Here is a 27551-nt window from a genome sequence, read left to right as displayed (position 1 = left end):
AGACTGATCAGAGCTATAACCCTGTCATGAGGGAGGACAAAAACATTACTAGGAAGAGGGGAGGACATTTCTCTTCGTTTGATAACGTTAAAAGTAAAGTTAGCATGCAGTGGTAGCGAGAAAGCCGGTGAATGAGAGGAATAAAACGTTATTTTCTAATTGTTTCACAGTGGTTACAAATAAACAAGCCCTCAACTGCACCCTACACCTCCACACAACCCTGCGGATGGCGCCGCAACGCCTGGTAATGGTGCTGCAGCCAATAATTGCGTATCATACGTGTATCATGGGAGTAAAATAGAACTACTGTTAGTAATTAGTTAAATAATTAGTTAATTATTTTTTTAAAAAATTCTATGTGTTTTCATGTATGAAAAGACCCAAAATTGATTACTATTAGCAAATTACTTAAACAGCATTTGTATAGGAATGATTCTGTCCCACGTTTTTTGATCCATATAAGTGGTTGATCACTGTAACCGTGATCACTATAAGTGGTTTCCACTGTATCAGCAAACGATCTCTACTTCTTTCAGATCTTCTTTATTGATCTCTTCCTGCTCCCGGTTTAGCTTGTCTTCACCTTCGGTCTCCTTCCTCTCCTCGAGCTTCTTGTTCGCTACCTCTTTCTCCTTCTGCTCCTCTTCCTCTTTTTCCTTTGTGACTGCCTCAAGTTGTTCTTCCCTTTTCTCCTCCATTGTTTTCCTCCTCCTGTCACGGAGGGCACAGGGGAGGCAGTTTGCCAGGAAGAGGACGGCAGAGAGACAGAGCAGAGAGAGGATGGTGCTCACACCGACCTCCAGCTCTAGAGCTCCCTGCCCATCTTCCTCTTCTCTCTCTCCTTCTTTCTCCTGGCTTGGAGAGAAGTACACAGTGCCCTCCTCCTGGCTTGGCATCAGCACAGCTCTTTCCAGATTGTTCTGACTCACCATCCCTCTGTTTCCGACCTTGTTCCAAATTCCATTAGTCATCCTCCCGCTAATTTTGTCATAGTAGTCACTACTGGTGTTCACATTTTCACTCTCTACATTTTCTCCACCCTCGCCAAAGTTAGATGAGTAGATATCACTGTCTGACTCAATCAGTGTGTCTGAAATATCAAACTCAAACTCCTCGCCTTCCTCATCCTTGTTTTCTACTGGCTGCAGGAAGTCCAAGTCCAGGTTGACTCTTATCCAACCAGATCCCCTTGCCAGCCTCCTCGTCCCACCTCCTCCACTGGTGTCTGTCACATACACATGGCCCTCACTGATAGAGTTTGAGGTGATTGACTGATCAATGCATGATGAAACCAGAAGCTCTGCACGCAGTAGAGGCCCACCTCCATCGCCCTGGGCAAAGATGCGTTGGCTTGGGCCAGGCGTCACCACAACAACAGTCTCAGCCAATGAGGAGAGATGCAAGAAAAAGGGAAGGTCACTGAAGGAGGAGAGGAGGGAGGCGGTGTCATCGCTGAACTGGAGCCAAACACTGATGGACGCCTCCTGGAAAGAGAGAGAGAGAGAGACAGAGAGAGAGAGAGAGAATGAGGAGGAAAACATTTAGTAGACCGCATACTGCACAGTTTCATGTTGCATACTTTGCAAACTGCATACTTACATTGTTACTTTTATAAAGATTAGCCAGGTGTCCCATTATCAGTCTCAGCCTACTATAAGTTATATAATGGTTGCAAGGCCTTTATTTATCTCAACAGCAGAGAGAGACCCTTATTTGGCACAGGCCTTTATTTCTAATGTATTTGTTGTTATATATATTTCTGATCATATCTTAAAAAGCTGTGTCTCCTGTAATACACTCCTGTTTTAATCTGCTGTTTGCTGCTAATGCTTGCTAATTATTTGCAACCACTTTAACTTGTGATGTTTTTTGATTGCTGTAAAGCTATTGTCAAAAAGAAACCAACGTTCCCTGCAGAGACATTTCATAAAAGCTTTATAGTGGCTGAAATAGTATAAACCCTCCCATTCCTGGTAGGTTTTTAATGTGAAACATCTGTGTAATGAAGAATTTCATCAACAGATGTTTAACTGTCGATTATAAAAAGAAGGCATAGTAAAAATGATCAGCAATGATTATTGAATGAGAACAGTAGGCTATTAGTGGTAAACAGAGAAACTCAGAGCAGCAGAATGGTGAGTAAGACAACCAATCAAAACAACAACAGCATCATACTTTCTAACAGAAATACTGTCTTTGAGTCTACTTTGCTGTTTTTTTTCATTCAGAGTTAAGCTACTGTCAATGATACTCAACACTTCCTGCACAGATGTTTCACACTAAAAGTATTCCAGTGGCTAAAAGTGCATAATCCCTCCCTTTCCTTGTAGTTGTTTCATGGGAAACATCTGCATGGACTGTTGAGTTATATTGACCATAGTTTAAAGGTGTCAGTATGCTTGAAACATACTGGACAGTCTCTCCTCGCATTCCTGGTGTTGCATGTGGTTGTATGCATGAGAAGTGACAAAAATAGATGTGTGATGAATGAAAAAAGAGAGCAAATTTAGTTTGAAGCATACTGAAACCTTAACATTAAACGAATGAAGTGAATGGAATTTCTGTATTTCTGTAACAAGACTTATAGTCTACTGCAACGCTAGCAGCTCTGTGATGCTTTGATGAGGCACAGTGATGCTTTGAGTTAAATGTGAGCATACTAACAGGTATAATACTCAACAGCATGTGAGTATGCTAATATTTGCTTCTAAGCTCTTAGAGTACAGCTGAGGCTCATGGAAATGTCATGTCAAATTCATAAGAGACATTTGAGACAGTTACATTTGAAGGAAAAGAGTGGAGCCTTAGTGAAATCTTAGTTAAATGAACAATATAAAAAAACAGTACATAAGGAGGAGGTTGGGGTGGTGGAGGGAGCTGTGGCAGCAAACATAATAATAGTGAGAAGTGTCAAGTAATAAATGGCCACCTGCATGAATTTGACTATTCAGCTATTCATGAGTTAGCTGGTAGCCAAACGGCTGATGAATGGGCCACTCATAGTGAAACATGAATGAAACAGCTGATGCCATTTAACTAATGCAAAGAGTACTTCACTGCCCTTCAGAGCCCGAACAAACACGATTTTTGACCAGGCAATGGCTTCGGAGGGAATGTAAGGAGATCCCAAAAGTTTTACAGTTCAACCTGTGGGGAAACTTGAACACCTGCACCAATTCTTTGCCAATCCATCATGTAGATATACAGGGCCCACACTAGCTTTTTCCCCCAAGGAGTACATGTGCTCCAAAATGAAAAACATAGGAGCACACAAAGAAATTTAGGAACACAGTGAAAAATGTTCAAGTAACACAGTTTATTAACTCAGAAATGGGCCAACATCTCTGCAGTTTATCTTTCACACTAAATCATTACTGTGTCTTACTGTCTTTAGCCCATTGTCAACAATGCTGCTGTTTCTGCTGTGAGTGGGTGTGCTCAGGTCTTTGGCAAACAGACTCAAATTTAAATACACTGAGGGCAGCCTGATGCAATGCTGAACTGGCTGCAATGCTGAGCGGTGGCGCCCTATCCAGCTCTTATTATACATCCATGGGCGGCACCCTATCCAGCTCTTATTATACATCCATATTTGTAGCCAGGTAATGTGTGCCCTCCGTAAGGGCTTGTAGGCAGATAGAGCAGGAAAAGTTGGCACCTCGGTCCCCCTACTGGTGGCGCTGTAGCACTGTCAGAGATTTCATCATACAAAAGCTGCAAGTCTCAGTCTAAAAAGTAAAATGTTATCAGCGGAAGCTTATCTGCATGATCTTATGATCAATTATCATTTAACATTATATCCTTATAAAACCAATAATATACAGTGAGCTCCAAAAGTCTGAGATCACATTGAAAATCTCTAAAATCTCTAATCTCTAAGATCTAACATTCCGGAGGAGTGGCTGCACTGGGAGTGAGCTCCTGATTACATCTCAAACTTGGACCCAAAAAAGTGGAACATTTTGCAAATTAACACTAAAAAATCTTCAGAAAGAAAGGACTCTATAGAAGAATAGCATTGATCAGCAAGAACAGAAGAGAAAACATCATCTTTGGATATGTATTTCAAATCAAAACAACTAGCTAGCTGTCAACTGCTAACTGCTACCTGTTACCAATATTCCAAAGGAGACACAGAACTAAAGAAGCAGAAACAGAAGAAAGAAACAGAAGAGTTTTGTTTTTCGTTTGTTTTTTTTTGTTGTTTTTTTTAAAACGAGGAAAACTTGAAGGATCCTTGCTGGTAAATGTAATCCACGCATGCTGGAACCTCTCTATGCATCCTGGACTCAAGAAGCAATGGCATATGACTGGGGGTCACTCAACGGGATGGGGAGATGGTCAGCTCACCCCCCTGCCGACTCTGCTACCAGGCCAGTCCAGGTTTTCAAACATAAACATCAGATTAAACATCAAGTAAGACCATCTGTACATCCATCTCAACATTGAAGGAAACGGTCCTGGCCACATGGATCTTCTGGGGTTCCTAACCGCCCGGATGGCGGCCTTTTCTCCCCACTGAGGCCGAGAGGAGGTTCCAGGTACACCGGGCCGGTGCTGAGGGGCTCATGGCCAGTTGATGCTCCTACAGTGAGTTTTTAACATAACTTACTGGGATATTTTGCAATCTATTCCTCTGTCCTGCGGCACAGACGAGCCCAGGTACCAGAGTGAATCACCGATCCAGTGGACTGGTCATCTGCCACCCCATTTTGGAGAATAGCAGGTCTCCTCTTCATGCTGATCCTGCTTTCTGGAGATGTTCAGCTAAATCCTGGACCAGTGACACCTGGAGTGCTGCAGAACCTCAATGCTGATTTGTGCCTGAGTGTGTCTGGGACTCCTCTGGTGCCAGTGAAGAATGAGCAGCAACTTTCTGAGCCGGGCTTCTTCCTTAACAGACTAAACTTTGTTAACACCAGGCATGATGGCTCCATGAATAACTTTTCACTACTGGGCTGTGGAAATCTTGATAGGTACAGTGTCTCTCTCACAAAACCTGCTGCGTGTTGAAACCCTGCAGTGAGGAGGCAGAGGTTATTCTAAACCTTCCAAACTGTCAATCGTGCAAAAGTCTTATGGGACCTGAAGCTGAAACCAAAGGGGCTATTCGGTGGACATTTTAACATCAGAAGCATTACTGCAAAGAGCAATCAGCTAACTCATCTTGTGTCTGACTCAAATCTGGATTTTCTCTGTCTGACTGAAACATGGTTGAAACAAACAACTCCTGCAAGTGTGTTCACAGTACCCGGATACCAGTGTTTCAGAAGAGACAGACCTGATGGAAGAGGAGGAGGGGTGCTTTTTTATGTGAGAGACAACATCAAATCACATCATCGTGTGGTTTATAATGCGGGTAACACGTTAGAATATGTTGGGATGAAAATAATGTTATCCCAACAAATGTCTTTTAACATCATAGGTGTCTATAGGTCCCCCTCTGCAGATGACACTTTCTATGATCAACTCACAGAAGTCTTGAAAGAGTGCAATCTCAACAAAGAGTTATTACTTATGGGTGATTTTAATGTGAACTGGGAGGATAAAACTAAGAGGAAAAAATTAAAAATGATCACAGAGAAATTCCAACTAGAACAACTAGTAAAAGGCCCAACTAGGATTGCAAAATGCTCCAGTACACAAATCGATCTCATATTTACTAACAAACCAGAAAGAATAACTAAAAGTTATAATTTAGTCACTGGCTTATCAGATCATAAGCTAATCCTATGTGCGAGAAAATTGACTAAAAGTAGATTTAAGACCACAGCAACTAAGACAATGATCCTTCAATGCATACTCAGAGCTAAGCAAGAAGAATTTACCAATGAAATTAACAACTTGAACTGGGATGATGTACTGTCCTCTGATGATCTGGACTATGGCTGTGATACTTTTACTCAAATAATCAACTCTGTGAGGGAAAGATTTAATGTTATTTATCCAATAGGATACAATGTGTTAAAGTTGGTGACACACTGTCCAGTAACATGAAGTGCACAATGGGTTTTCCACAAGGGTCAGTGTTAGGGCCCCTATTATTTAGCCTATATATTAATGATCTCCCTCAACAGTGTCATGATGTAGAACTACAGCTGAGTTAGCTGCTGCTAAGCGAACAATAGCAATAACATTGGAAAGGGTCACACATTGACACACATTGACATCATGTCTGAGTCTAAATGTAAACAAGACAAAAGGTGTGTTTTTCTCTAAAACTATGGTACAACCTCCTAATGCTGATATTTTCATCAAAGGTACATTAAATTTGATTTTAAATATCTTAGTGTGACACTGGATCCAAATTTGAACTTCAAGAAACATGTTAAAAAACGGTTAAAACCATAAAGTACAACTTCGCAAATTTTATTTGGGTGTATTTATTTATTTTTTTTGCTTTTTACTGTTTGTTGTTGTGCTGTTGTATGTTTTTTGTCAGGGACTACAGATGCAAATTAGCTTTAAGCTAACTCTGGTGCAGTGCATCTTTAATGTTTCAAACTGTACACTGTCCCATTCAATAAAAATCATAAATAAAAATAAATAATATTTTTATGTAAACCTTGAAATAATCAGAAAGTTTGAGGATTCAGAAACTTCGGAAACACAAGAAGTTATGACGTGTAAAATAAAGAAGATATATTTAAGATTCTGCACTATTCCTAGGTCGGCAATCAAATTTATGCAAATTTGTGGCATTGATCAACTTAACTCCTTTGTACAAAAGGTCAGATTTCCTTGAGTTGTACCCCTCCCATTGAAGCATGCATTCAGATGACACTCAGGTGGATTTGATCTACTCATCAGAGGCTCATTCAAGTAATTCAACTTGCAGCCAGTGTTCACCTGTTAAATATGGCTTTAAAATATAAATATAAAGAAATATATAAATAAAGATGTTGTTCTTCAAAACTATTTCTTTGTCAAACTCTTTTATTTATATGGTATATTCATGTGTCACAGTTAAGGAAGGTTGTGTTAAGTTGCATTAAATTGCCTTTTCTTTATTGTTTTTACATAAGTTTACATTTCGGCCACCAAAAATGTACTTTTGCCACCAAATTTAGGGGCTTGGTGGCCCATGGGGCCAGTGCTTAAAAATATTAGCGTCTATCCCTGCTGTTGACCTGTATACGTCGTAGGCTCTGCCGTAGCCTACTCCATCGCTACAGTTGTGGCTGTGAAACAGAGGATAAATACTTTTGAGTGTCACACAGCTAACGCGAAATGACTTGTTTCACTATCAGAATTTGATCCATTCAGTCTGATAACATTTGTAAAGTCTAGAATGGTAAATGGTAAATGGACTGTACTTGTATAGCGCCTTTCTCGTTTTCTAACCACTCAGAGTGCTTCTACACTACGAATCACATTCACCCATTCACAACATTCATACGATGAATGGGTACAGGGGTTACCATGCAATGGATTTCCTGCCCATCAGAGGAAATCTAATCATTCACATACATTCACACACTGATGGCACAGCCATCAAGAGCAATTTGGGGTTAAGTATCTTGCCCAAGGACACATCGACATATGGACTGGAGGAGCCGTGAATCGAACTGCCAATCTTCCAATTAGTGGGCGACCTGCTCTACCTCCTGAGCCACAGCCTTCCCCCAGAAGAGCTGCATAATTAAATTATTTTATCCCCATTCAAGTTAGCAGAGATCTAACCGGAAGTTAGCTGCTAGGCCAGCGGAAGTTTCTAGTGCACATGCTCTATCCATAAAGCACACCCAGTATGCATTCTTCCGGCCAGCACAGGAATGTCAAACCTGACACCAGATTTAAAATCTTTGTATACTGTGAAATACAGAGAGATTTATCTGGCGGTGATAGGCTTAATCAGAAATGTGTGAACTTGCTTGGCAAGGACTTGAATGTCACGGATGTTCATTTATATGTTAAAGTTCGGCACTGCAGGTTTAAATAGGCCTACTAGTTTTTAAACAATTGGCAGCAGGTTTTTAGAGGAAAATATGAGTGAAATACTTGCACTGTAGAGCCCTGAGATACCAAGATATTTCACTGGAATCAAAAACTTAAATGGTGCTATATGAACCATGGGGACCACAGATGTCTGTACCACATTTCCTAGCAATGCATCTAATATTTGTTGAGTTATTTCAGTCTGGAACATAGACTGTATGTAAAGATGGACGTAGCAATGTGTGACGTCATCTGTTGATTTGCATTGGAGCTGCTTACAGTCAACGCCATCTTTCCTGTTTGGAGCCAGGACCCTCCAAACAAGGAGTGCTGTGTGTTGCCTTTCACACTCTGGAAACACACCCCGCTACCTCAGACCGAAGCTAACGATAGCTTACTGGGAACACTGAGCGCTGCACGCTAACTAACATGGCAGGTATCGAGCAACATTAAAGGTGACTTATTATACTCCTTTTCAACAAGTTAATATAAGTCTCTGAGGTCCCCAAAACATGTCTTTTAAATTTTTTGCTGAAAATACAGCTGAGATTATGCATTCTAGCATGCTTCTATACCCCTCTGTTTCTGTCCTGTTCTGGATGGGCTGTTTCTGTGTCTATGCAAATGAGCTGCAGCTCCCCATGCTCCACTCCGGACCTGAGTGTGACTTTCGGGCTGTGATACAATGTGAGATTATATGACTGCAACAGGAGAGACCGAGGGCTGTTGACAGTATTCATATTCATAGTGGAACTGCAACAGAGCTGCAGCAGCATCACTAATACTAGTATTACAGTATTGCTAAGTGTTATCTGTGGACCAGAATGGACTAGCCCCGGCTTGACTTTACACACACTTTACATACTGTAGTGGGCTACTACAGCTTTATTGTCTGAGCAAGTTAGCTGCTGGGTGCCAATCAGTCACACAATGTTGCAAAGCAAACTAATTCCTGCAGTTTGACCATTTCTTTTTCACATGTGTTTTGTTACCTTCATGGCATGTCTATCAAATACATTTACATAATTTACAGCAGCAACACACACATACCAGAAAGGATCACGGAGGAAAACAGGCTAACATGTAACAACAAAGCTAGCTGAATTAGCGCTGCAGTTCAATGTTCCACAAAAAGCAATATGAAACCCAACCGGTCAAGGCAGATGGTTGAGGTTATTTCCCCTTAAAGGGGAGTTTTTCCTTATCACTGTCGCCAAATGCTTGCTCATGGGGGAATTGCTAGGTCTCTGTAAATTAAAGAGTACGGTCTAGACCTGCTCTATGTGAAAAGTGCCCTGAGATGACTTTTGTTGTGATTTGGTGCTATATAAATAAAAATTGAATCGTATCACCACAAAGTACAAGTTACTTTGTGTCTTAATATTGTTTAGTGTGTTTAGTGTGTCTTCACAAGTCATTTATACAAGTCCACATGAAGTTTCAAGTCTTTGAGTTATAGTCCAAGCCAAGTCTCAAGTCTTTGATCAGGAGTCTGAGTCCAGTCTTAAGTCTCTTTTTGGAATAATAAGTGTTACATACGCTGCGCATCAGGTTAGAAATAGCCACTGTGCAACATGGTTATTTCTAGGGAATGCACTTTGCTTTTGCATGTTGATTATTTCTGATTTAGCTATTTCTGTTTAAGACAATTGTTTTGCTTTTTTTTTTTATCTACATGAAAGTATTGATAAGATCACTTAATATCATACTAGCTAGCTGCGTAGTCTATTTTTGTAGCCTGTAGCCTATCTGTTGTTATCTAGATAAGGATATGTAGCCAATCAAAGCACTTTCTTTGATATGAAGGGTGCTGCATATGATTTGCCTTTTCCAATAGCACAGGTACCTAATACAATATGATCATTCCTAAAGCATCTATGAACATAATCTTTATAATGTAAATAATTATTGTGGCAATAAAACGGGAGCAGCCATTGTTGAATGAACTAGGGAGACCTGTGACTATTCACCCATATTTGCTCTCTTCCTATGCTTCTCAAAAATTTCCTGAATAAATAACAACTGGTGGCCTACTGAGTGAAAGCCAAGATCACCGGCGACATTCCATTTACTGAATTCACCAGCGGGCATCACTGTAAAACAAATAGCAACCAATGCAAATTAGAGAAAAGAAATAAGCTCATTTCCATAAAAAAGAATGCCATGCTCTGTGCAATGAGAGGATTCTGTTTATATATCAGAATCACTCCAGTGATCATCTGACTTAGATGTTTATACAGTGTGTAGCTAACATTTGTTCTGCATCAACTAAATACGCTTTTAATATGCCATTAATGGAAATTGAAGGTATTTCTGCTGGCTTGTGAAAGGGTGATGCAAGCTGCTTTCCAACACAGCCACCAGTGGCATAGTGTGCCGTTACTGGACTTGAGTTACATTAGTAGAACAACCAAACCTTGAACTGAAAAGGTATTTTCCTGATTTTCTCAAATTTTGCATTTGCCCAGCTCATTAATATCTGGCACAAGTGCATGTCTGTACCGCACTGGAGACTGGTTAAAGCTCTCCTGTGTAACCACGTGTGCACAGCTCTGAAGACAGCTCATTTCGGTTAATGTAAGTAGATAACAGACTAGTTGTAATGAAGGAATAAATGGCAAATGTAGCAAAGTTAAAAGTAGATTACTGGCCCAAAAAATACTTGAATACAAAGTAAAAGCACAGTTTTAAAAAGGAAAGGAGGAACTTAAGGAACTTCCACATTGGCTTCAATTTCAAGCCGTGGTTGTTGCCACTTGGTCTGGAGCAAAGTGATGGCCTGACCAACCGACAATGCCATTCCTATAACCATACTGCTAGTGTTGCAAAAGATGGTAACTGAGAGCAGCAGAGTGGTGGGTATGACACGACTCTATTGTTGAACTGATGGAAAAAATGTTGTGAAAATGTACAGTACAACAATACATTATGCTTAGTTAACCATGTTAGCCAATGTAGTGAATGTTACTTTAACCACCTTTATAGCCAGCCTTTACCAGCAACCTGCATTGTGCTGGCCACAACTCAATGCTAATATTTGAGGAATGGCTTTCTTTGGAAATTTTTAGTGTCTGCACTAAAATATTTCCTATCCACTTGCTCATGAGGGATATCATAAATCACCTGTCTCTCACCTGGTGATGGTTGAATAGGATGTTGTAGGCTGTCACTGTTGTTGTGATGACAGAGGGGTGGGCAGGGCTGGTCTTGACTGACATGCCAAGGCCGCTGACCACCTGCACAGACAGGTCGCCAGGGGTAACAGTGTCAGAGGTCACAGTGATGTCACAGCTGCCCAAAACACCATCCCATTGCTCAGAGACAACCTGAGAGAGATGATGTTGATGATGATAATACTCAGTAGGTTAAGATGTTGAGCTGATTTGATCTATAATCACCACCTACATGGAGAGATGTCTTTCCAGGCTGTAAACCAATCAGGTTGTTTTGGGTGCCAAGGGAAGCTACCCGAGGGTCCTCTACTCTCAGCCAGTTACGGACCAGCTCTGTCACATCCACAAACCAATCGGATGAGCCCAGGAGTTGTGTAGTTCTGCTCTGGGAGTCCTGAGCTGTGAATTGAGTCAGAACCTGGACTGAGGAGCGTTGATACACTGGCACACACCTGAGGAAAATGGACACACGGGAGGAATCAAGGACTAAACAAAGTGCAAATGAACAACTCTGCAGTACCAGTCTTATCTATGAATGTAGCAAAAGTTCCAAAAGTAACCTTGGATTTCTGAGTATAGTTAAAGCTCTCGGCCTCAATAGCCTTTACATGCATCTTGGTCAAATCCAACTTGTGCATATGGTAAATGGACTGTACTTGTATAACGCCTTTCTAGTCTTCCAACCACTCAAAGCAGTTTTACACTACAAATCACATTCATACAGGGGCTACCATGCAAGGTCACAACCCATCAGAGGAAGCAGGAGCAATTTGGGGCTAAGTATCTTGCCACATCAGCATGTGGACTGGAGGAGCCGGGAATCGAACCACCGATCTTCTGATTAGTGGACGACCCGGTCTCCCTCCTGAGCCACAGCCACCCCAATATGTCTGCACATCTATATAAACCACTTGTGGATTGACTAGTCTACTTATAGGGGTGGTGGCTGTGGTTCAGGAGGTAGAGCAGGTCATCTGTAATCACAAGGTTCAGGGTTCAATTATACCATGTGATAATGAACTGATGATACAATGATGATGATAACCACAAATTGCTCCTAACTTGCTGCGGTGAGTGTGTATGAGTAAGTAGCATCATCGGCTTTGGACAAAAATGCTATATAAATGTAGCCATTAACCATTTTTGGACCTTATAACCACTCGCTAAACTATATTTGCAGACTGGGGTCTCTAAGAAATGAGAACTGTGATGACAAGGGGATTAATTCAGAACTCTCCAATGGACATTCACATTGTTCCAACATTAGCTAATACTGTGGTCTAGATTGATTGGCATCATGGATGTAACCTTAAATTCATTTGAAGTAGCTTTTTATTTATAGTCTTTTTGGTGAAAAGGCACAAAACAGGGGATTATTCTGAGATACAGTATATGCAGATATACAGTTTCCTTCTTTTGGCCAAAAAGTGCTTGACATTGGTTGATAAGGTTTCACGGCCTTTACATGAAAGAAAACAAACATGGCAGCCTTGAAAACATATTGAATTAAACACATTAAGGAATCACTGGGGCTAACAGGGACTTTCAGGTCATTTCTGTCTTAAATAAGAAACATACTGTCAAATTAACCCATAAATGTAACCCTTAAACCCTTTCATATAATCATGTCTGGGGTGAACCTCTTTATATAGAGAAACTCATATAAACAAAGTGTAGGGAATCAAAGCTGTCTCATACCCTTTCTCTGTGAAGTGGTTCCAGCCATCAATGGCATTAAGAACAGGGTCTGCCAAGGAGACACGCAGGGGCACTGAGGGAGCCCACACCTCCAGACACACAGAGCCACTGAGTGCGCCAAGTAGAAACTCCACCACTACACAGGTGCTGCCCAAACCTGATTCGCTGCCGTCAACAAAGAGGGTGGAGCAATCACTGGACACCTGTGGTTAGGATGAACAGAGGACAAGCAAAAAAGATTATTAAAGACAGACAAAATTAAACTGCCATTGCACAGTATGTATATCAGTGGAGGCTGATCCATAGAGGCAGAGGATGTTGCTCCTCTATTTTTTGAGAGACAAGAGAGAGATCAAAATATTAAAAAGAATATTTGATTGAAATAAACCATTACCAAATCTCAGTATCATTTATAAAAAAAAAAATCTCTTCTTTGGAAACAATCCATCATTGAAATTTCAACAACGACACCTGCAGGAAAGGAGGAGAAAGAGCAGTGTGTGTGAAGTGGTGATGGAGGGTAGTGGGGGAGAGTGGGGAGGAGTGGAGGGTAGAGGAGGATGGGTGCCTGCTGTCCTCCTCAGGGCAGGATCTCTTCCATCAATTTAATGTACATTTTTTTCATGCTAATCTATGACTGGCCAAGACATATAAAATGACGCTCCAAGGGAGGACGTCCTCCCTAACCAATCAACAACCAGAATGCAATATTGACATTGCGTTGGTCCAATGATAGTTTCCAGATTTCATCTTCAATTCTCTCCACTGTAAAGCAGAGTAGCAGCAGTAGATAACGAGCAGTAGATAGCTCTTGCATTAGCCAATGCAACAGTTAGCTTGTTGTAGCAGCAGTTGTAGCAAGGAGTCTTTATACATCCATGAAGGACTGTTAAGGACTTTTGTTAAGCTAACCGGAGAATGGATTTGGACTGTGTGGCGCAGCAGCAGCAGGACGCCACCGGGGAGCGGCTGGAGAGAGAAGCAACCGGAGAAACAACCAGGAGAGTTAGCTTGTTTGTTATTGTTGCTAATGATATCAGACTGGTTAACCAGCAGCCATAAAGTTCTGTTAACTAACTAACAAGATGACCAACAGCCACAAATGGACGTTATGACATGGATTCTTCATCTCCATGATAGAAAAAAGAAGACATCAGATAGACTAATGTGAGTCAGATACAGCTTCTCTCTTTCTGTCTCTTTGGTTGCTAATTTCATCTCTGATTGTTAAATGTCTCTGTGGTTGTTGTGTGAATTTATCTCCTTAACAAGAATGCAGCAGAGATCATATAATGTGCTGTAGGTACTTTGCTTGTTGAAGTTACTGTGAGCTGTCTGGACTCACTCATTTATTTAGAATTGATCCAGTTTTAAATTGAGTGGTTGTTCAGTCACCTGTTGATATTGTGTGACTAGTGAATGAGTGTGCAGGAGGTCTGGCTGCTTGCTTGTGACAATTTCTTCAGTTCGTTTTTAAGCTGAGTTGTATATTGAGTAATAAGCTTAAAGTTACTAGAATAACAAGTGTAATTAAAGCTGCAAGCAGCATTGGTCAGGACCTCGCAGTGTGGCCCGTCGGGATCAGATCATTTTGCTTTTTAAAAATGAGGGACATTCTTACAAGTATAGTGTGCTTTTATTTTGAAAGTTTGATTGACAGGATGAGAATTTTCTGCAGGGTGAGACATGTCTGTCTTGCTCACACCTGTGTTATCAAAATGATGCAAGTTTTGGGCCCATTCACTTGAATTTCAATTGGTAAATTGAAAACTCTAAAACTGCTTCCACATAGTTTTAGATACAAACTTCATTTGAACGTTAAATGAGTCACCAGACTTTGACTTACAAATCTTGAATTTACATGTTTTTTCTATGTCAAACTGTTTTTGAGATATTAGAGTTTGACTTTTAAAGTCTTTTGATGCTCCTCCTGTGATTTTATAATGAGTGTGTATTGTGGAATGTTTCACAGCACTGAGGGAGTGACATCACCAGGAGCAGTTTGAGAGGAGGATTTTAGAGTACACTTCTTGTGAAATATCCTCATAAATCCCATTACTTTGGCCAAATCTTACATTAAAAATCATATTTTTTAGTAGGAAATTTTGTGGCGAATCCATTGATACAGGTTTGAAAGTGGTCAGACATATAATTTAGACGTCAGAAGCCTCTGTTTGACACAAAGTTCATGCCCATAGATTGCCTCCTCATTGTTTTACATTGTAAGGTGTGATGTGGCAATGCAACTTTCAGGCAAACTGCTCGAGTTATTACAAAGTTTTTAACAACTTTTTTTCAGCATAATGTCATAAGTCACCTATTTAAGTTTTAAGCCAATACCATTAACGCCCTCGGAGGAGATAACATTTGTTCGTCTTATTTTGAAAGGCTAATTGCAGACTTCCTGTTGTATTTAGGTCAAGGGTGTCAGTGTATGATTTGTAGGTCTTGATGAGATGAATAATTGAGTTTTGGTTTGATCTCTCTACGACATTCCTACAGGCCATTGCGGCCATTTTAGTTACATAGGTGGCGCTAAAGAGCACGTTTTGGCACTTTAGGGATTAATATTTACATTTTATCAAATTTTTTACCAGACCTGATGTGCGTGCCAAATGTGGTGAGTTTTTGAGCATGTTTAGGGGGTCAAATCTAGGTGTGATGTCCCTTAATAATAACGAAAGAAAGAAAGAAACAAACACACGAAAAACAATAGGGCCCTCGCCCTTAGGTAAGGCCTTTGCCTTTTGGGCTCGGTCCCTAACTAGTGGTGTAACACATCATAGTTGATCCGTGATCCGTACAGATCGCCCCCCACGGTTCGGCACGCATGTGAACTGCGGATTAATTGCAAAATTTAATGTCTCATTTAAGACAAATTAAACAAACTGCTGTAAGTACAGGTCATGGACAGACAGCATGTTGCTAACAGGGATTTTGAAGAGCGATGATCAAACCAGCATCTAACGGGTCCGAGGTGACATTTGCAGGTACGTTTACCTGCTGTTTAATGTGCTGCAGCTGAGCAGCTAATTAGGGCCTGAGTCCAAAGGGTGAAGACCCTATTATATTTTGTGTGTTTGTTTGTTTCTTATTATTATTAGGGCCTGAGTCCAAAGGGTGAAGACCCTATTGTATTTTGTGTGTTTGTTTGTTTCTTATTATTATTAGGGCCTGAGCCCAAAGGGCAAAGACCCTATTGTATTTTGTGTGTTTGTTTCTTTCTTATTAGGGCCTGAGCCCAAAGGGCGAAGACCCTATTGTATTTCGTGTGTTTGTTTCTTTCTCATTAGGGCCTGAGCCCAAAGGGCGAAGACCCTATTGTTTTTCGTGTGTTTGTTTCTTTCTTATTATTCTTTCTTTATTAATCCGCCACTTTAACTCTAAATTTGACCCCCCTAAACATGCTCAAAAACTCACCAAATTTGGCACGCACATCAGGTCTGGTGAAAAATTTGATAAAATGTAAATATTAACCCCTAAAGTGCCAATATGTGCTCGAGAGCGCCACCTATGTATCTAAAAAGGCCGCCACGGCCCGTAGGAATGTCGTAGAGAGATCGAATCAAAACTCAATTATTCGTCTCATCAAGACCTACAAATCATATAGTGACATCCCTGACCTAAATCCAACAGGAAGTCTGTAATCTCAATTTCAAAGTACGATTTTGTGCCAATTTTGGACCTTGAATAAATGCTATCTCCTCCTAAGGCGTTAATGGTATTGGCTTCAAACTTTAATACATGACTTATCACACTGTGCTGAACAAAAGTTATTAAAAACTTTGCAATAACTCAAATGGTTTAGATCTAGTAAGCCCTGAAAGTTGGAGTGTGACATTACACCTTACATGTAAACCAATGGGGAGGCAATCTCTGGGCATGGACTATGTGCCAAACTGGGTTGTCTTACATCTAAACTATAAGTCCGACCAATTTCAAACCTGTATCAATGGATTTGTGATGAAAATTCCTACAAAAAATGTGATTTTTATGTAGGATTTGGCCAAAGTCATGGGATTTATGAGGATATTTCACAAGAAGAGTACTCTGAAATCCTTCTCTCCAGCTGAGAGGGAGAGAGAGAGAATGGGAGGGGGGGATGGGTGAAGTCAGGCCTATCAGCCCAGGTCTGAAAACATCTAAATGCCTGTGACAGAAGCCCTTGGACTGCACCACACTCCAGTTACTTAGTGTAACATCTGACAGCAGTGTTCAATCCTTACTTTTTTTCAAGGAGTACATGTGCTCCTAAATGAAAGAAATTAGGAGCATACATATAACTTTAGGAGCACACCGAAAAATGTTCAAGTAACAGTTTCTTAAAGAAAACAATTCATTACATACATATTTACAATTTATCACATACATATTTAAACTCTGTGTGTGTGTGTGTGTGTGTGTGTGTGTGTGTGTGTGCGCGTGTATGTAAATCACAATTTGCTGTTTTTAGGGGTGCTTGATTATGGCAAAAATCATAATCACAATCATTTTTGTTCAATATTGAGATCATGATTATTTAACATGATCACTTTTTGACTGTCATTTTTGCCAGTTGCCGATGTTGATATATGCACATATTTTTTCCACTTGGCTGAGGAGACTATTACACATGCAATCATATATTGTACTACTGATCAAGAAAGACTATAGCCTATATGAGGGAAGAACTTTAATGCTGAGCTACTGAACTCCAGTCTTCTTAAGTTCTTCCTTCATATATTGTCTTTCTTGATCATTGTATAATCTATGCTCGCATGCATAATAGCCTCCTCAGCCAGCTGGTAAAAATATGTGCATATATCGGCATCAGCAATCAGCCACAATGAGTTGGAAATATCAGCATATTGGATATCGGAAAAAATCTAATGTCGTGCATCCCTAGTTAAAAGTCTTTACATTCCTAAAAATAGACTTGATGAAAATTAGGAAATTAATTTGTTTTACACACAAACTCATCAAGGGTTTTCAATTTACTAATTGAAATTCAAGTGAATGGGCACAAAACTTGCATGATTTTTATGACACAGGTGTGAGCAAGGCAGCCATGTCTCACCCTGCAGAAAATTCTCATCCTCACACAATTGAGATTTGATGTTTCGCCATGACAGAGGAAGTTGCTATAACTTTATTGTAAATGCTCCAGTCTGCACCAAACTTTACATGTTTGATAAGACTCCCGGCCTGAACACGTGTACATGACAATGTTTCATCAGTGATGCAAACTGGCTGAATAGCGCCCCCTACGAAATTTCAGTAAAGCAGCCCCAACGGCGGGCAAAATAGTGGACAAAGAAAGTGATGTTTATCTCCTTCTTGCACTGTCTGAGAACAGCCCGGGTCTGAAGACATCTACATACACTGCTTGCAGCTTTAATTAGCTATGTAGCTGCTAACTGACGTTAGCAGTGTACTTTTCCGGTTAATGTTTGTTTGGTGGCTCATTCAACAAGCTGCAGGACAAGACGTGTTCATGTTCCTAAGTTATCACCAGGTTTTGATGATGTGGACACAGGCTGTTTCATTCACTACCGTGTTTAAAAGAGGAAGGTATCATGCTTCATATTGCAATTTAATTTAACAATAATTGAGCATTGAATATTTTATATATTTTATTTTATTTCAACATTGGACATCTGGAATGTTATTTTCTTAAATGTTGTTTTCATTTAAGACCATGGGCAAAAGTTCCTTGCTGTTCCTTGCTGTAAGTGTGTTACAGAATTTTTTTTTTTTTGCTGATCCTAAAAATGATCCGATCCGTGATACGATCCGCATTGTGAGGTTTGTGATCCGTTGCACCCATACTGTTAACATGTCAGCTTTGTAGACTATATTTTGTATGTCTTGCACATAGATAAGGGGCCCTATCTTACGCCCGGCGCAGTGCGACGCTAAGTGCAGCACAAGTCTCTTTGCTATTTCAAGACTGAAGCAGTTTCCCGTCCAGCGCCCACGTTGTTAAAATAGCAATGGCACTTGTGCCCATGGGCATGTTGGTCTAAAAGTAAGGTGTGGTCAGGCGCATTGTTGGCGCATTGCTATCTTGAGGCAGCAGAGAGCGATTGCGCTATTGACCAACAAAATCCTGGTCTTAAGTCAATGGCGCAATGTTTCACTGTTTAAGGGCGCATTATCAAGACAGTAATGTGCGCCTACACAGGTGGGTGCACAACATACACTCTGCTTGTTACACACACAGGACGCGCAGCAGCGCACAAACATGTCTCATCATGGACATTGATGACGATGACTACAGAGAGGAGGCGAAGACACTAACCAGCAGTTAGTGTCTCTCTCTCAATGTCAGTAAACCTAAAGAGATGATTGTATACTACAGGAGATGGCAGGGGGGTGGACACCTCCACATTGACATTGGTGATGCTGAGGTCGAAAGGGTCAGCAGCTTCAAGTTCCTCGGTGTGCACATCATCGAGGACCTCTCCTGGTCACTACACACGGACGCCATGGTCAAGAAAGCTTGCCAGCAGCTCTATTTCCTTAGGAGACTGAGGAAGTTTGGCATGAATGCCAGCATCCTTACGAGCTTCTACAGGTGCACCATTGAGAGCTTGCTGACAGGCTTCATCCTGGTCCGGTATGGGAACTGCTCAGATCACTACAGACCTAACCTAACCTGAGAAGTTGTCCTTGGCAACTGTTTGGAAAAAGGCAGGCACTTTCAAAAAATACTTGGCAGGTGATTGGATGAACCATCATTATCAAATAAACCACCTGCACCAAGTTAGCAACTAGCTGGTGAACATAATGGAGCATTTATCAGCTAAAGAGATTTAGCTGATAAATATTTTTCATAGGTGTTGGTGGGGACCAAACTAGAGCTAAAAGGAGAGTGAATAGGTCATTAGAGGGACACAGACATGACTCAAATGAAATAAATGCCAATGTTATCTGGCTCAATATGAATGCTAACTTTTCTTTGTGACTGCTGGATTTGTAAATAGTCAACTGTTTGCTAACATGTTCACCTTATAAACTTTAGGTGATAAGATAATGTCAGACTTGTGTTTATAGCTTACTGCACTGCTTCCAAGTGGTCAAAAAATCAATGAATGCAGCTTTAAACAACTGTCAAATTTATCCTTGATACCAAGTCAGGTAACTACACATTCAACATTCCCTCTGTTCGCAGGAGAGGTCGCAGTATAATATTAGCATTAGCATATCATAGCATTAGTTCATTTTTAAATAAATGACCATTACTAACTATGAGTACATTGTTAACTATCTAGTTTGACATTGAATTTTTGCTCCATATTTCACATTTCAGTCTTTGTGCTATGCTAGGCTAAAATCAGCAAACTCCATCAGCCGAGGAAGACTGTGAGATGTTGAGAGTTGAATGTTTACTAGTGGAAAAAGCTAGTAATAGGACCTTGAGTTAACTCTTTTTTTTGTAAAAACTAGGCTAAAATTGTCCTGATGATTCTTTATCATGTTCCTCAGATTCTTCTGAATCTGAGTGATGTGATAAACAAGTATACCTATATTTTTTGAAATGTCAGACTGATCTTTTTAGTAAAATGTGTACCTTGACAATGTTCGTGTTGGTTGAGTGACACATGACTGCAGAGGTGACATCTGACACCTTCCCATCATGGCTTATGGACAGCACAATGACAGGAAGTGACACAGGCTGGTTGGTTAGTATTGCTGTGTTGATGATTGTGTTGCTCTGGGGACAAAGAATCAGAAAACACATAATCAAAATGTTTAAACAAATTAGATTAGATGAATGCTAGTCTCTGGGTTGGGACTGAATGAATGAAGTACCTCTGTGACGGGAGTGATGCCAAAAATGTGTCGATCAGTGAATGAGAAGATGCTCACTGCTGCTCCATGTGACAATGTAGGGTTACTACGTCCAGAGTACTCCACCCACCAATTAGCTGACACCGTCATGGCAACACCAAAACTTCGCCTGAGGCCGTCGACTGACAGACACACCACCTGCTGGAGGACAGCGGGACTGCAGGGGGACAGACAGATTTTACTCAAACTACAGCCATCAAAATGGTTTCAAAGTTAGTTAACATGATTGAACATGGGCTCACCGCTGCTAGAAATGTTGTTTTTAAAATGTTTTGAAAGTAAATCTGATCAGTGTATTTTACAGTCTCATATTCCCTACAAATGAACCATTTTGATTTTGATCCAAATCTTTGTGTGAGCAAAACTACCTAATTTGCTGGCAAACTATTCTCCAATTTAAGGGTTTAAGGGAATTCACATTAAAAGGATGTCATTCACCTTCAGTCATTTTGAAGCATAAATTATTTATTTTCAAAACATGAAGGAATCATTTCAGTTAGTTTGAGTTAAATGATTCCTTATATAACGCAAACTGGCATTTTCCTCCTAAATGAGAGGCCTGAAAACAAACATGAGACTCTGGTAAACATACTCAATAATCGTGTCATGCACTCTTGCGCACCAGTGGAAGTGATCAATCTCAGTCCTCAATGTCAGTGATATAGGCTAGTTCAGGCTTATCAGAGCATTTCCATGACCACAGTAATATCCACAGTAGTAAACAAACATGGTGTCAGTGGAGGAATGTATACTGCTGTGTTTGCTGCTCCAAAGACAAAAAAAAAGAAAACACAGAAGATGTGATGTGCAACCTTTCACTCACGGAGGACGGACAGAGGATTCCTGTTTGAATGAAGAGGAGACGAAGTTCAGTTAGAGCTTTGTCCAACTGGTCAGCATGATTATTTTTAGCGGAAGTGAACCCAAACAAAATAGTTCAGCCCTCTCTTGTTTCATGCTATAGCAGCCCCAGTTGCAAAGCTGAGACTGTGCTTGCGTTGTGTTAAGAATTCTCACATCCATACCCACAGAACGCAAGAACATGTGAAATCGATCTTGCATAGCTCGAAGCGTGTTTTCATGTACTTGCATGGAGCGTGTATGGAATCTGAAGTTATGCTGAAGAAAAGCCGATACACATTTATTTGTAACTCATAGCTCTAAATCTAGTGTAGCTACCAGGGTTCAAATTCAAAGCATTTCAACTATGAGCGCAGCAGTGAAGTGTAAAATCAGAGCAGTGTGCAATTCCCAAGATAGTGCTGCGCAAAGTTTGCCGTCATTGCTCTCCCAATAGTATAAAAATGGCTCAAACCAGTGAAAAGCAATTCTTTTGGTGACCCTGCATATACAGTCTAAAGGTATCAGTATGCTTCAAACTAACTAAGTCTTACAAAGTGTGGTCTAACCACGTCTAAAGACAAAAGTATTTCTACAAAAGGTGAGACGTGTTGAATCATACAATTGAGGATAACAATGCACACTTTCAGCCAGTCTGTTCTAGAAGACATTCATGATGTTGCACTCAATTGTACACTCAAAAAGTGGCAGACGTAGTTGGGTGAAGAATAAAAAAAGAGAGCTAAAGAGAGAAGCATATGATCCCCCCTCCTTACACCTGGCCAATCACTGTGTGATTGTTGTTTACAAAAACTGCTGGATGCAGCCTCCCATAATTTCGCTGTGTTGGGAGGGTGTTTCAGTTGTGGTTAGACAATCCAACAAGCACTTTGTTGGAAGCATAGTGAGAACTTAAAGATGACCCTAAATGCTGCATTCAACACAAAGTGCTTAAATGTTATTAACTTCAGCATTTGAGAGTGGTTTTTGTTTAAATGAACACGTTTGGGTGTCTGCACTGTATTTCTATCTTTTGGTTTTACTGTCAGTATGGATGGAGGTGTTGTTCTCAGTTATGAAAAGATTCGCTAAAGGAACTGTCAACATTTTTGTCTGCAAAGTTTCATGGACACTATGAATTGAGATGGAATTAAACTCTTGACCTACTTGTGTGTGTGTTTTATTGTGCTGTGTTTGTGGCAGAGGATGGACACCACATCATGTTTTGAGCCTTGGCTTCTTTCCAGGGTCACTGCCCACAGCTCAGACGTCAGAGTTCGCTGGGCCACCATCGACACCAGTCCCTTTTTCACTTTCAGCCTGTGGATCAATTGATGGCAGTTGTGACAGCACACATTATTAGTAACAAAAAACACATACAAAACAGAAGTCATTGGGCTTATATACGTCATTTCGCATTTACCTTATGACAACAAACTCAGCACTGAAGTTAGCTCTCAGATTCACAGACACCCTGATTGGCTGTCCTATCAGGACTGGCCCCCTGTGATAACGAATCAAGACATGTGGATCCAAGCTAAACTCTTCCTCCTCCTGCTCATTCAAACAGGCTTCTTCTTCTTTGGTCCTGCTCTGCTCCTTTTCCTTCTCTTCCTCCTCCACATCCCTCAGTGTCACTGCTTTGATATGGAAAAGCTGCCTCTGAGACTGAGCCACTCTGTCCTCCATACATCTGGATGGATGATCAATGGGAAGAGGGACACTGACAGATGTTGGCAAATGACAAACACACTGAAATAAATTTGAGAGCAGCAAAGAGAGAATTAAAGGCTCAAGGAGTCTCATATTTTCCTCAACATACCCAGATTGTGTAAGCTTTATGTTGGCCACTGTGTCAAAGGAAGAGTAGTAAAGCTGTATTTGGTTTCTCATGGGGCCACGTTGGTATGGTCTGAGGGCCTGTGGAACATCCCCTTGGGTGCTCCCATCAACATCTGGATGGTATCTGAATGAAGGGATAAATTAATCTGACACACAGGCAACTGATAAATGAGTCAGCATTGCCTAAAATTTATAGGAGGAGAAGAAGGTTCTATGGAAACTGCTTGAAACAGATTGGTACATGTACAATTTCCCTGTCAAAACTGGATCTATTTCTTTTGGCTGAAGACAGTTTGCTTCATGCAAGAACATTTTCGTATTCTAATCTCAAACATTCTTTACCGTTGTCCATGAGTGTTTGAAGTTGGATTTGGAAAACTCTTAACCAGTGTCAGATATGTTTCATGAAGGCCACCTATTCATGAGGAGGTGCACATTGAGATTTGATTATTAGCATAATCCATGCCTTACAAGTTTCATTCACAAAAATGTTACCCAGCTTCACACTGTGGAGCCTCAAGTCCTGTTGTCAGAAATCAGCAAAAGCATAACAAATCAGTGTCAATACAGTGTCAGTAGTCATATTAAAGAACCAGAAAAACAAGACAAAATGACTACAGCTGTCATTGCCATGTCATTGTTGTGATAGAGATAAAGAAGGAATGGTTTGACCAGGAGAAGTTAGACATTGAAAAACATCTTGCCTAAAGCAAAGCAGTCAATGACAAAAGTGGGAAGTGGACAGCCACCCATATTAACACCCTGTGGAAGCTGTTTGAGTGTAAGAATTTTCCTAGCAACTAACTATCTACTGGAATGAAAATTGACATGTCAGAATACTCATGCCAATAAAATAAAGAAAAGCCTGCTAAAGGGGAAAAAAATCAATGATAAATGACTGAACACTCACTTGACATCCTCTTCTCACTGCAACATACACTATATCCAATGCACCCTTTTAATCATGGTGGAGTACTAAGCCGTCAGTGCTCTGGCCACTCATTTGTTGCCTGGCCTGCTGCCACATCACTGACCTGAAAGATGTGCTGACACTTGCTGCTAATGCTGCTACTGCTGCTGTTCATAGCATAAGCATTTTAATAAGCCCCACCTCCATCCCAACATCCACCTGTAAGCTCTGAGAGTTTGCCAGTTAAAACTGTAAACACACGTTTTTCAGCCCTCTGTCCAGACTAAAACTGCGTTTTTCTCCCCACAAAAAAGAGCTTTTCCAAAACAACTTCTGAGTGTATAAATCTTAAAATGCCAGCTTGGTGTTTGAGTGTGTATGTGGAGATCTGAGCTTTTTTCAAAATGATGTCAGTGCTGCCCAGTGAGAGACGGGGGCTGTGTGGTAGTAGAGTTTGTGTCACTGATTTTGTTACCACAGCACAACATCTTGAGAATGACTGCTGCTTAAAATGTAGTATTTATGAGCTGCAATTAAATTACCATTTCATACTTGTCAGTTGTCTGACAACTGAGGAATAGAAGAATATGTAAATAAGAACAACTATTGTCACTCCCCACTCCCTGCTGTGCTGACCTTGTGGGAAGTTCATGTTAAACTAACTAAATGTCTTTTAAACCTCACCTCAGTGAAGGAGAAGACGCACGCCGACGGTCGACAAAGTTGACGTGATGATGTCCGTCCCGCTCCCGCTTCTGCACCCGCCGATGGGGTTGAATGTTACTGAGCCACTTGTCCAAATCTTGATTTGACTGGTTAGAGTGTTGATCTTTGAACCAGTCACTGGGCAGCGTCAGAGCTACCACGCAAAGTCCTAGAGGAGGCTAGGAAACAGCAAGGTGATGGAGATAAAAGGAAGGAAAGGAAAATGGTCAAAGGGATGAGCAAGAAAGACAGAAAGAACAAGAGAAACACTAGGTTGAGAGAGAAACTGGGCCTCACCTGTGTAGTACAGGAGGCCTTGTGCACCTCTGTCTCCTTGAATGCATGCAGGGTAATGCAGGTCCCTTTGGTGCTAGCGTCACCACGCTTGTGGAACAGAGCCCTCACCCTGAATCTCTCCTGCCCTCCCTCATCCCTCTCTCTCTCCACATATTCTGAGAGGAGGGAGGCAGACAGAGGAGGAGAGAGAGGGAGGACAGGCTCTGATATGAGCTATGGAAAGAGACAGAGAGGTGTTTAGCTAGTTAGCTTTAGCAGTTGTAGTGGAATTTGCATGCAGTGCCATCCTCATTCAAGTCACCTACAAATCTCATCTGTCCTCTCCTTTTCCTCTTACCTGTGTGACCGAGTAAGAGCCAAATGAGGCCTGAAGGCCCGGTCTTGAGGCCCGGCCAGGTGGGGGCAACATGAACAGGCTCTGGGAGAAGGAGAAAGGGCTAAAGTTGGAGAAGAGAGGGCCCAGCTCTGCCTGGGACAGAGGGAGGAACTGCCAGGATGGAGGGACGACTGACATGTGGACCGGCAAAGACAGAGGGAGAGGAGGCTGGAGAAAAGATGGAGGGACTGAAGGAAACAAAGAGGAAGATGAGGGAGGAGGAGTAAACAAAAAGATTAGAAACTGAGATGTGTTCAGAAAACAGAAATCTACCTCAAAAAATAGGCACAATTATCCTACTTTTTGAAGGTGATTTTAATATTTAAGGAAAACAGTGAAAAGGGAAAATTATGTGACAATTCATGTTTGCCGAATAGCTGAAAGGGCAGAAGAATCAAAACAACAAGGAGCCAATAGCACTAAAGATGGAATGAACATGAAAGATTTCTGAAAACAGAAATATGAGCTATTGAACCCTTCTTTGATTTTCTAATGTAACACAGACAAAAAATCTAATTGCCATTGTAAAGACTTACCTACTATGAAAATCCAAAAGAGCAACAGCATCCTAACTCTTCCTTTGCCCCACCACACACCAGACCAGCTGACATCTCCCATCACTGCAGACCTAATGCAACACAGTTTTATGTGACCACTGCTGTGAATCAAGGCAATATTAAAAAGTTCTGCATTTGTAATATTCACCCAGAAGCAACACCGAGCACCAGAAATAGGGTCATAGTTGACCATGTCCAACTATGACCATATTTCCCTAAAATTAGCCATCTCATTTCAGTCGCCTACCAGACCTTAATCATACTTTTGTCTTCATGGCTTTCATCTTTTAGTGTAACTTCAAGTTATTATTTTACCCAACCTTACCAATACTGTCTGCCATGTGTGGATATTGAAAAATTTCATCATTGAGTATATTGCATCAAGCTTCAATATGAATATTCCAATGTGTTAAAAAAGCCATAACAAGTATAGCATCTCTTTTTCTTCCAAAATCAGGTTCTGCTCATGCAAAACAGTTGTATAGCCTACTGTACACATGAATTTAATTTGTCAGTGTGTTGAATGTGAGTCACCAATAATCCTTATGAGGCAACACAACATGCACATACAGAAACCACTATACACTGTTTCTCCTAATTCTCCTAACCACTTTGCTTAGCTAAATAACTGATTTCCAGCAATTAGCTAGAAACAGTGTTAGCTGAAATGGTGTTCATGTTATAGATCCAGTAATATTCTTAAGGTGTTTAGAAATACTATTAGAAAGTTACTGTAAGACAGTAAACTGTCTGCCTATACTATAGCTCTGATTTTTATCCTGAAACACTGACCAACTAGCCAACAGATTGCCAACAGAGAAGGAGTGTTACAAAACAAGCTGCCTTAATGTTAAAATGAAGCGTCCAGTTAGTTTTGCTAACTTGCTCAAGATGCATTAGCTAAGTAAAAATCTATTGTTATCAATACTATAATGGATGGATGACTGCATAGCCTACTATGGTTAGCTAGCTATGGATGGATATACAGTTAACATGCCCTGGATGCAGGGGCCTGACAAAAGGAAGTCATTTTATTGTGTTACAAGCAACAGTACCTACCTGATGTTCATTTCCACTGGTATGTTCAAAATAGTTTCAAACAGAACCCATTTCTTTTTGAAAAACAAGAGTTGTGATTAGTTTATTGATTGATGGGTCCTACAAAGAGCAGGTCAAAAGTGGGTGCTCTGTATGTCAGTGTTAAAAACAAAGTTGTTTTATAAGTTAAAAATATATAGGGTGGAGGCTGTCAAAATGTGATAAAGGTCCCAGAAAGCTCAGGCCAGCTCTGTTTATAAGCCCAGTGTTGGAATGCAACACCTGTAGGTGAATAGAATTTTACAGGACACCAATCAAAGCCTCCACATGTAGCATCACAGAGA

At 40.8% G+C, this 27551-nt stretch overlaps 1 protein-coding gene across 1 annotated transcript; it reads right to left on the bottom strand.

Moving 5' to 3' along the window:
• Positions 1–174: 174 nt before the first annotated feature.
• On the bottom strand, positions 175–26410 carry tmem132a (transmembrane protein 132A). Its single transcript, XM_044346749.1, has 13 exons — positions 26149–26410; positions 25574–25800; positions 25237–25449; positions 24919–25118; positions 23305–23448; positions 22906–23205; positions 22650–22802; positions 20604–20799; positions 20362–20505; positions 12810–13012; positions 11344–11563; positions 11073–11264; positions 175–1484 (listed from the first exon to the last, which is right to left on the bottom strand). Exons 1-13 carry the CDS (start codon positions 26360–26362, stop codon positions 510–512), a joined length of 3381 nt encoding a protein of 1126 aa, XP_044202684.1. The 5' UTR covers positions 26363–26410; the 3' UTR covers positions 175–509.
• Between the last annotated feature and the right edge of the window lie 1141 nt (positions 26411–27551).

Source organism: Thunnus albacares, chromosome 3 (genome assembly GCF_914725855.1).
Source record: "Thunnus albacares chromosome 3, fThuAlb1.1, whole genome shotgun sequence".
In the NCBI taxonomy this organism is placed as follows: domain Eukaryota; kingdom Metazoa; phylum Chordata; class Actinopteri; order Scombriformes; family Scombridae; genus Thunnus; species Thunnus albacares.
The sequence above is the reverse complement of the archived record's forward strand: the minus strand, read 5'-3'. Positions and strand labels throughout refer to the sequence as shown.